Source organism: Propithecus coquereli, unplaced genomic scaffold, assembly GCF_000956105.1.
Source record: "Propithecus coquereli isolate 6110/MARCELLA unplaced genomic scaffold, Pcoq_1.0 Scaffold82, whole genome shotgun sequence".
In the NCBI taxonomy this organism is placed as follows: domain Eukaryota; kingdom Metazoa; phylum Chordata; class Mammalia; order Primates; family Indriidae; genus Propithecus; species Propithecus coquereli.
The window spans coordinates 1,259,471-1,270,598 of record NW_012154396.1 but is presented as its reverse complement, the minus strand read 5'-3'; the positions used below and the strand labels follow the sequence as shown (position 1 = coordinate 1,270,598).

The 11,128-nt window shown below is 36.1% G+C and overlaps 1 protein-coding gene across 1 annotated transcript in view; it reads right to left on the bottom strand.

The window, feature by feature from the left end:
• Positions 1 to 2,954: 2,954 nt before the first annotated feature.
• Positions 2,955 to 11,128, bottom strand: part of FAM171B (family with sequence similarity 171, member B) — a 62,399-nt gene continuing 54,225 nt past the window's right edge. Inside the window, exons 6-8 of the mRNA XM_012663654.1 lie at positions 10,956 to 11,072; positions 5,306 to 5,429; positions 2,955 to 5,038 (exon numbers count right to left, since the gene is read on the bottom strand). Coding sequence (XP_012519108.1) covers positions 3,694 to 5,038; positions 5,306 to 5,429; positions 10,956 to 11,072 — 1,586 coding nt within the window. The 3' untranslated portion in view covers positions 2,955 to 3,693. The remainder of the gene's footprint in view (positions 5,039 to 5,305; positions 5,430 to 10,955; positions 11,073 to 11,128) is intronic.

The window sequence follows — 11,128 nt, the reverse complement described above, 5'->3', positions numbered from 1 at the left end:
TCTAGTATATTAATTTATGAAAGTTACAGGAAATGTTGAAAACATGGCAGCTATGATGATTCTAAAAAGCACTCTAAAGTTCCCAAATACAAAGTGCCTGAATTTAAATATTGTTCAATTAACTAAGCATCTCTGCTCTTGGAGATCTAACATTTTAAGTCCAAATAGCCTCTGTGTTATCATTTTGACTTAGATTTAAAGTCCAAAGAGTATTTTTAAAGGGAGTGAAGGGAATATTGTATAATTTTCTCTCTAAAGTGTTTTGGGAATTATAATTTATTTTACATTCTATCAGATTATCTTAAGTCTCACTGGATGGAAAACAATTTGTCTACGTTCAGCTTTAACAGTAAAAATGTGAATTTTGGAGACATGAAGCATAAAAGATATATCAAGTTCATTATATAAACAAAGAGTTTATTTTACTGTAGGGAATATAATGAACAAAAAGTAATAATTGAGTATGTACTAGATTAAATGACAACTTGAGAGGAATGTTTTACAGTTTACCCAAAATTAAACAACACATCAAGTACCTTTTAGATTTACTTTATTATTTTTAATGAACTAAGTTTAACATTTTACAAATCTTCAGATTGTTACAGTTTTCAGCAGTAAATATAGTAGTAACAGCAATAAATACACTGAAATATGAGAGTTCTCTGAAAGAGTACAAAAGATAGGAACACTTGAAAACAAGAGGCAAAATGTCAACTCTAGATCTGAAATAGAAATTAATACAGCTGATTTCCTTTACAATGCTGGTACATGGGGAAGTGAGTAACTCATACCTTGTAAATGAATATGTAACTTTGAGCTTTACCTTTCTGGGAAGTTTTGAGGGACATAATTTGACCCACAGATCTCTAAAACCCTATAATATATATTGATGCCAGAGGATTCAAACACACAGAAAGTGATCTGAAAATGATTGCCAAAGCAAAGGAAGTGCTTTTATTCATCAACATTTGTGATCTTCATGGCATACTATGTATTATAAAAGGGTATAATCCCTATATAACTGCATAAAGTCATAAAAATTGATTTTTACAAACTCTCAAGATCATATTATGTATTCAAAAATACATATAGCTGTGCTTTAGTAAATGAATCCATCAGTTGAGACAGTTTTGCCTTTAAGGTATATCCAAAGTATATACAAAGGATCCACAAATGTTAACAATTTGTGATTAAAATTATCTAGGTTTACATTTGCAGAAAAATTGTATTGGTTTTCAATTTAAAAATTTAAGAAAGTTGTGAGTATTGATTTATCACTGGGTTAAGAAAAAGTAGATGGCTTCAGCTTTTTAACAGGAAATCTGTGAACTACACACAAATGGGAAGTCACGTTCTTTTGATCATTAGAAAAGATAAATTCCCTATAATTCCCAATTGAGAACAGCATGTGCAGTGTAAAGAAAAAAGTTTTATTCTGAAACCAAACAAGTAGTTCTAGAAAAGCCCTTGGGATAGTCTCATTTCCCTTACACAAGAATGAATAAAATAAATGCCATACCTGAATGATAAAATGGTATACCCTTATACCAATCTGTGTATTTCATTACCAAGCTGAGATGAAACATTTTTATTTAAAGGTGGGAAAATATATACACTTAAAATATTGAAGAGGTACAACATTTTGCTATATAGTTTCTAACTCAATCCAACATAAACAATTATCAATATATACTGGATTCAAAAAAGGATTAAACACACAAAAGAGAAATGTTACTTACATGCAAAATTCATTGTTCCAACATGAAACACTAAGTCTATTTCTTAATAAAACTGCACATCTGTATAATCTGGCTAACAGAAAATGCACACTTAAGATGTTATATCCTTCTAATAATGCAGGTCTATATCAAAGGCACTTCAGCAGAGTACTAACTTTTTAACCTTTTCCAAATCATTTTCATTCATGCTGCTTTTGATGTATCTTTCTGTATAAGACCAATAAGAAGCCTCCTCTAATGGTGAGCCTTATCACTACTCTAATAATAATAAAAAGCAGCAGCCTAGGTATTACACAAAATGTTTATTTCTTCTATGGACTGGGGTAATACATAGCAAACATTTGCCTAGGTCTTTATGTTCTTTGGGTTAATATAGTAAGGTAGGAGAGTTACCTGACAGGACATGTTTCAGAAGTGGTTACAAGAAAAAATTGCTGAAGTCTACTATCTTAGGGAAGAAAGAAAGCTGTTGTCTTTCATTGCACATTTATCTACAATTTTACTAAAGCTAATGTGGCCATTTGGTTCTTTCAACTTGTTTACGTGATTTGGGTCTCTGTGGCTCCCATGTTGAATAGTAGCAGATGAAAAATCAATTTAGTTTCACTTTTTCCCCCAAGGGAAAGGGAAAAGTGCTTCAGATATTTGTCTTTATGGAAATTTTAAGAAAAATGGGATGAGTTGATTTTACTTAACAATAAACTTTCATTTTTAGGACATACCAATGATAATTCAGAGTTGAAGACACAATTAAAAACAGCTGTTAAATGTATGCACACTGAATTCTTTGCTATAATGAAAAGAATGTGCATATATTATGTACAAAACTGAAAAAAATGTTGCAAAGGTTATCAGTGACTTAAGGAAAAACTTTTACTTTTCCCCTGAAATTGAAATTGTTTTCCTCATACCTTTTATGAATGTCAACACCTGATGTAGAACTAATATCCTGAAGGTATTTTTGAGCCTCAGGAAAATGGCATTTCTTTTTCTGCCCATCAAAATTTCAGGAAAAAAAAAATGTTTATCTCCACACATTTTGTTAACTTTTTGGTGTTCCTAAAAAATTTTCAGATCATTGATTTTTTTTTTTTTTAACTTGATAGCCTTTAAGTGACTGAGATTGGGTTTTGGGAATAGAGGAAATATATTAAAACTGACTTTAGCCTATATGTGTCAGTGAGCCTTAAAGTAAAGTCACAGACTTTTTTTCGGATTGTTGAGGGGTAGAAAAAAAGTAAATTTAAAATAAAAATTCAGTATCAGAACATTCACTTCTCAAATTTCTAAATAACAAATTAACATCTTATTTATTCTGTGAAATTATATCTAAAAACAACCAAAGACCTGGTGTCTCCATCTCTAATGACCAAGCAGCTTCTTGCTCATCTTATGTGAATGTAGGATTTACTTTTGGGATGATATAATACACATGCTGTTTATCTCAGAAAATGTTTGGTATTAAACTCCAGAATAACATCAGTTCAGAACATTTATCAAGTAATTCTCAAGGAGAGGCAGAGGAGGAAATAGTATTTCACAAGAACATGATACCTGAAGAAGACAGTTTCATTTCTAAATGTTCCATAGGGTAGTCACCAAGGCAGAGGAAACCTTTTTGTAAGCAACTTTAGTAGTACGTCTCACTATGTTATTCTTAACAGAGGCAGGGCCAAATTGGTTGACTGAGCAACATTGTCAGATAATATCTTGATGCCATTTTACATTTTGAAAACTTGGATACTTCAAATTCATCACCCAAAAATAAATGAAAAGAATAGGTCTCTTGGTATGTTTCTGATTACTGCATTACCATTTCACTATTTACTCTGCTTGAGACATGTCCAGGGACCATAAGATTGCTCAGTCTCAGCTTCTTAAGTTCATACTGCAATTTACAACAAGAAGCAAGAATAGACAGCACGAGACAGCAGACACACAACCACCCTACGAGTTAATTTATGGGGATTAGTGGGCGTTCCTCTCGCTTCTTCCAGATATTAGTCTTGCTATCTCTTTTGGCTAGTGGTGGTCTGCCCCTTTTTTTAGTGGGGGATGTATTGGCTTCAAAATCTTCAGTAGTGCTTTTTCTTCCCGGGGACTCTTCCGCAGGGTGCTCCATAATAACTCCACTCCCTCCATCTAGGATGTGCCTTAAAGCTGGGTCCTCAGGGGAGCAGACAGTGGTTCCGCTCTCACTGCTGCTGAGGTCTAAATCTTCTAAGTAAAGGATCTTGGGTTGATGCATGCTTTTGATGAATGTTTTCTCTCTCTCAAGCTTTCTACTAGAGTGATGCTCATTCATGTCTACCCCAGAGTCCAGACTCGTGTCATTGCTCTGGGTTCTCTTGCCCTTTTTCAGGTCTATAAAGGAGTGCCTCACTTGCGCAACTGGCTTTCCATCAAGAGAAACAAACCAGGCTCTGGGATGGGGGGAGGGCTTTCCTTTGGACAGCTCCAGGAGGGTCTGTTCTGAAATTCCTTGAAGCTCCGATGAGAATGGAGTCATTACAACAGCCTCATTTAGTGTTCCAGGAACAGAGACGGATTCCAGTAAGCTGTTCGAATATCGGCTCCAATCTGAAGTCTGCGATGGCAAACTCTGTTGACCTTCAAGTATGATATCCTCTTCCCTGGCATCTGCGGGCTGTGCATGAGAATGCATTGGCATTTTGGGCAATGTCTGCGTAAAGTTCTCTCTGTTTACTGGTTCCATCAATTGGCCGTACACTAACTGTCCCTTTCTTGGCAAAGTAGCTGACTTAGTAGCATGTAACTGCTCTGGAGTGGAGAAGAGGTCAGATGTTTGAAGGATGGCAATAGGCTGGCTATAGATATGCATAAGCTGCTCAGGAATGTGGGAACGCCCATACATCTCCTCATTACCTGGGAGATACCTCTTTTCCTCTTGAGCATCACCTAAAGATGAAGATAGATTGTTGTTAATATGTTTAGGTTGTTTGGACCCTACATTGGGCTCCAAAGACTGTGTTGGTTTTCTCGAATAATTATTTTGATTGACTGACAGAAATGAAACATCTTCATTGTAGATCTTAAAATTGTCCCGAGTTTTTACCATGGAAACTCTTTCTTCTGCTTCTGTCTTTGACGGTTCCTTTTTCTGAGGGCTGTAGGAGGAGTTTTTGGCGTTGAGTAACTGTGACTTGTCCTCAGCTTTTAATGCAACTTTGACTGAACTGATGTGATTTATGTGTGTTGTTGAAGTCGTCTGGTCTCTCTTGAGAACTTCAAGCTTAGTGATATTTCTTTCTCTTTTCTGTGGAGTACCACACTTATCCCTAAAATAGACGAGAAGACAAAAAATATTCAAAAGTTATGATCCAAAAGGTTCATTTTTTTCAAAATCACCCTACAATATGCACATCACAGGTGCAATGCTACTGTTAGAATATATCTGTTTTTATTTTTAATCTACATATTTTAAAGACTAAACTATTTCTAAAATAAACTTTGTAATGCACAGAACATACTGAAATACTATAATTTGATAGTTCATATCATACACATTAATATTGTATATTCATACACATTAATGTTGTTCTTACCTGCAATAGCAAAGCAGTATAGCGAAAAATCCAATGACAATGACTATTGTTCCTCCTAATATGGCTGTAAGAAACACTGTGTGGTAGGCAGTTATGTCCTTGGAATCTTCATTTATACCTGAACCTACATGGTTCAATATAAATAAAGAAAATGTTATTTTAGATCAAATGTTCAACTATGTCACATCCTGGATGAGGCAAATTGAATATGTGTACACACTTTTGTTTGCTTCCCTCCCATGGCAGATTTCCTGTGGGTAAAGTATACCTTCCCTATCCTTTGAGCTTAACCAGTTGCCTTGTCTTGACCAATGAAATGTGAGCACACCTTAAGTGAGGTTGCATGGTGTACCTCTGCCCTCTTGCTTGGGCCTTCTAGTATGTTAAGATTAGAAAGTCACTATTTCTTCAACCTGGGGTCTGGAATGAGAAAATCTGTTGAACTGAACCAAGCCAGGCCCAACAGTGCAGAAGTCAACCCAGAACACTTATAAAATATAGTAGCAAATAAATGTTCGATATTATTAGCCACTGAGACAGCAGGGTTGTTTGTTACTATAGCAATGCCTGCAGAAATCGGTATCTAGATGCTGCTATCACAAAAACCTAAAATATGTGACACTGGCTTCCAGATTAGACAATGAGCAGTCAGGAAATGGTTTTAAGAGGCAGTAAAGTGATAAAATATTTGTTAGCAAAATATCTGGTAAAATAAACTGGGAGAAAGTATTTCTAACTAATTTAAGTTTTGTGCTAAGAGGTTTTGAGATAGAATGTTGATAGTGACTATTAATTAGCTGCATTTGATTTAAAAAATTCTGAGGTTAAATTCAAAAAAGAATTTGCCAAAGCAAGCAGGGATATAAAGAATAGAGAGAATCCAAAAATTCTGGGACTTGAAGGACTATGAGTTATAACTCCTTCCGCCAAGACTCTAGAACAAGACGACACCCCAAGTAAGCCAAGCCCAGCAGAGGCACACTTGACCCCTTGTCCTTGTGTTTTGACAGAGCACACATATACAAATGCTTTACTGCAGTAAAAGCTGGCTAATTCACTAGGAGGATCAGTGTAGGCTATTAATCTGCAAAAAATGCCACTGGACAATTAATCTTGAAGTAATCTGCTTCAATATCACTAAGGCTTCAATAATAAGTCTACCTGTCAGTATCAACTAGATTCTAATATGGGTTCAGGGTGATGGGGTGAGAAGAGTGAGTGGTGGGACAACTGGTTTTCTAGTAATCTCTACCATGAGGAAACATCCATAATGAGGCCTCCAACTGCACCAAGGACACTGGAAGAAACTGAAGGACCACCAGGTCTTTTAAGTCTATTTTTTAAATTCTTCATCGACTACTTTGATAAAGGCAAAGTAGTAATAATAATATTAAAGTTTGGAGAAACAGCACTGTGGATATCCACATAGACTTTGGAGCCAGAGTGTCTGAATTGGGATCCTGGCCTCATCAATTATTTTTATGTGGTCTTGGACAAGTTTCATTTCTTTGTATCTCAGTTCCCTCATTTGTAGAGCAGTAATAACAGTCATATCTAACCCATGTGAGTTGTTGAGGATTAAATGAGTTAATACTTGTGAAACACTTAGAATAGTGCTTGGTTCATGATGAACACTCAGTAAGTGTTAGCTCTACCACACCTTTGTTGTTGTGGAATGAAGCTTCAAGGTTATATAAGAGGCACTCTAGTATTGGCCACAGTTTCACAGATGGTGACTGATAATAAAGCCTTTATCTTTTCTAATGGGCAAACAAGTAGAGCAATGCACAATATGAAATTTCTTCAAACAAAAAAGCAATGAGAGTAACTTAATCCTATCTGCAGATTCCTAAGGAGGATCAAGAGCTGCAGGACAGTAAAGTTTGATTACTACTGGGTATATATTAATACATGTTTCCACAGTGGAGTAATGCTAACAATTTTCACTCCACAGGAATCCAACAGAACTCATGTTTGGAAATAGGTTGATAACTATTGGGCTTGCTCCAAATCCTATACATAGGACAGTAGTAAAAGAATATGCATCTGCTCATGTGCATGTGTGTGCATGCCTAGGGGGTTAGAAAAGTAGAAAATCACAATGTATTTTCATTCAAATATATTTGGAAATATATATTTAAAACAGTAAACTCTAAGTTTATTAAACTCTATGCTCTGCCAACTACTTTCCTACAACAAACTGAAAAATTATTTTAACCTCTTGCACTTAGCATTTTTACCAAGGAATTCTAGAATTCTATTTAAAATTTAATTTAAAAAACAAAATTTAGTACATTATAATAACCACATTATAACTAAAGTAGCTCCAGCACACCAGACACTAATTAGCCCATCATAGGACCAATTTTGATTTTATAGTAATAATCACATCTTAAAATGTTTAAGAATATTAGGTAGGGATTGTGACATAATAAAATATATATATATAAATATATATATTATTTTATAAAATATATATATGCTCCTAGTTCCTGACATAGCTTCTAAAACCCTTGGAATTTCCTGAGCAATAAGGGTGCTAGAAGAATCTTTTGTTCTATTATTTGGTCTTTGACCCCAGTTCCTGACACACAGCGCCTAAATCCTTGGAATTTCCTGGATGATAGGAAAGTCTTTTGTTCTAATGAGGCAACTGTCGGTGGGCTCCTGGATGGGGGCTGGTCACCTGAAAGACCAGGCCATGGTCAGAAGCTTGAAACTTTCAGCCCTACTCCCAGCCTCTGGGGAAGGGAGAGGGGCTGGAAACTGAGTTAATAATCAATCATGCCATATATGATGAAGCCTCCATAAAAATTCCAAAAGTATGGGGTTCAGAACACTGAAGAATACATCCATGGGCCAGAAGGGTGGTGTGCACCCCAACTCTACGGGGACAAAAGCTCCTGCTTACACTCAGGACCCTTACAGACCTTGCCCTATGTACTCCGTTAACGGCTTCTCATCTGCATCCTTTATTCTATCCTGTATAATGAACTGGTAGTGTAAGTGCTTCCCTGAGTTTTCTGAACCCCCATAGCAAATTATTGAACCTGAGGGAGAGGGTTGTAGAAACGCCCAATTTGAAGCCATGTCGGACACTGTGGATAACCTGAGGACATACTGCTTGCAATTGGCATCTGAAGTTGGGGCAGTCTTGTGGGATTGAGCCTCTAACCTGTGGGATCTGATGCTAACTCCACAAGTAGATAGATAGTATCAGAATTGAACGAATTATAGGACATCTAGTCAATGTCCACTGAGAATCAGAGAATTGGCTGGTATGTGAAAAGGCCACGTGAGGACCTTGTGAGAGGGTAACCATCTACAAACCTTACAGCACCATGATCTTGGACTTCTATCCTCCAGACTGTGAGAAAGTATATTTCTATTGTTTAAGCCATCCAGTCTATGGTATTTTGTTATGGCAGCCTGAGAAAACTAAGACAATATCCAACTCTCCCACTTTAGAGACAAGAAAACTAATACACTCAGATGGGTAAGTACCTATTTCAAGCTCACTCAGTTAATTACAGGCAAAGCCAGAGCTATCATCAAGTTATCTATACTTCTAGTATGGGGTTCCATTGTCTATGATATGCTTGCAGAATAGATTTTTCAAAAGAATCACTAGAAGGTTTCTAATTCAAACTAAATGAGAATCCCATCCTTTTAGTACTCTGATCCACACAAAATCTTTTCCAACAGATAAGCTGGGACAGAACTTCTACCTGTTTTAGAAAAAATTTTGGCTTTTATAATTCACAAAGCTATCTTATATAAATTGATTGTTTCAAATATATTCTTAGTGGAGGTATACTCCTCTATAAAACTCAAATGCTTCTTAGGGTTATTTTTATTAAAAATTAAATAACTTAGGTTGAGTTGAAGTATTAAATATTAATTGTTCTTTTTCATCAATATTTCATTATAGTCACAAATCTAGAATGGGATAAGGCCAGACAGCTGGCAACACTGCATGATATTTTACATCACGAGGAGCAAAAGTAACCATCCTCTGGTTCCTCAAATAATATTGTAAGCACTAAATTCAAATAGAAACAAAGAACATCCTTCTTGATCAGATATGGCAAACGATACATATTTCTTTTACTGGAATACTAAATTTTGGCTTCATTGAAAAGTCTTGTTATCATGGATAGTTTAAAATTCAAATAGTGCCAATATAAAATGAAAATAAAAATCAAATTGGCTTACCAAAACTCTTTTAGAAAACCCTGAGAGCCTTCAAAATAATAGTTGTTATAAAGTTAGGTGATAGAATCCTGCAGAGAAACGTATGTAAAGCGTCATCCATGTCCCAGACCAAGGTATGTACTGGGACTATTTCTAATCAGCTGCCCAATCAGCAGTAGCTGCCTCTCAGCTGGGAGCAAAAACACTTGACAAACCCTAAGACTCGTCCCTGACACATGACTGAAGATGGTAGAATGAGATAAATGCATTCAACTTTCACTCCAAGATCTTCACTAAATTTTGCTTTGTTTTGATTCTGTAAATACAGAAACCTACAAGGATGAAGGAAAATGAGATAACAGACAGCAGCAACAAAATGCTGAAGACCAGAAAGTTAATTTAGCAAAGCTGGTGGTAGAGAAAGCCAAAAAACAACCCAATGTATGACAGCAAACACCCAAGGATCCTGAAAGTGGTAGCAGGCTGACAGTGCAACCAGTCTAGACAAAAGCAGGTGAGAAGATTTTTCTTTTTTCAAGAAGATTTAATGGATAAAATAGGCAATATTTGAGTATTTTGAGAAATTTATACAACTTGAGATGAATGTAACGTTTCCTTAGGTACAAATTATCTAGATGATTTTATACCATGTTAAATCTAAGGAAATGCTCATTTCTCCTGGAATATGAATGTCCCTACTGGACAATCATTGTTTCTTCCCACCAGCCTTCATCCACCTTCTGTTCAAAATGTAAGGCCAATTTTCATTTAGTATATCACTCGTCTTCTCCTGGAAACAGTCTGAGGGCACTATTATTCAAGAGCTCTTCCTCTTCCCCCTATAGCCCCACCAAGGGGTGTACTCATGACCCAATGGTGGGCCAGTGCCATAATCATTCTTCATCCCTAGAATGACCAGGGACACTATGAGGAAAAGACTGGAAAAGCTTGCAGCCAGCCATCACACAGCAGCAACCTGGCTAAGACAGTCAAGCAGGCCTGCTAACTGGGCCCCCTGGTGCTGCAGGGATTCCTGGCTTTTAGCATCTGGTTCTTCAGCCTTCTCTAGGATCCTGTGAACTCTCCACATACTTCTAATACAGTAAATTTCTTTGAATTATCCAGAATCTTTTTCTGTTGCTTGAAACCAAAACCTTTAACTGATCTGTGTAGAATTTACTTATGACAAAGTAAAACAAGAAAATACTTGAACAAACTTCAGTCTTCACAGATTGATCTATCGTATATTCATATAAGGGGCCTTAGAGTTCATGGAGCTTAATCTTTTCTTATACACATGGAAAAAAAGATGAGATCAAGAGATTAAGTGCTTTCCCCAGTGTTACATAGCTGGTAAGTGGCAATGCTTAGAATGAAATTGAGGTCTGCTGATATCAATTGCAGCAAGACTAACTGGATTACTTTTAAATATTACTTTGTTCCATTTTTGTAATACCTCTAGTTCCTGGAAGTGGAGCTGCTATCCAGTAGCCCAAGTGTGGTGCATCATAGGTCCAAATTAAATGACTGTTATATTCCTTTACTATTCCCCGGCCATGATTTACCCAAGCACCTAAAAAGGAAGGTAAGTAAAAAATACCAGTTAATTATAGTTATATATCTTTAGAG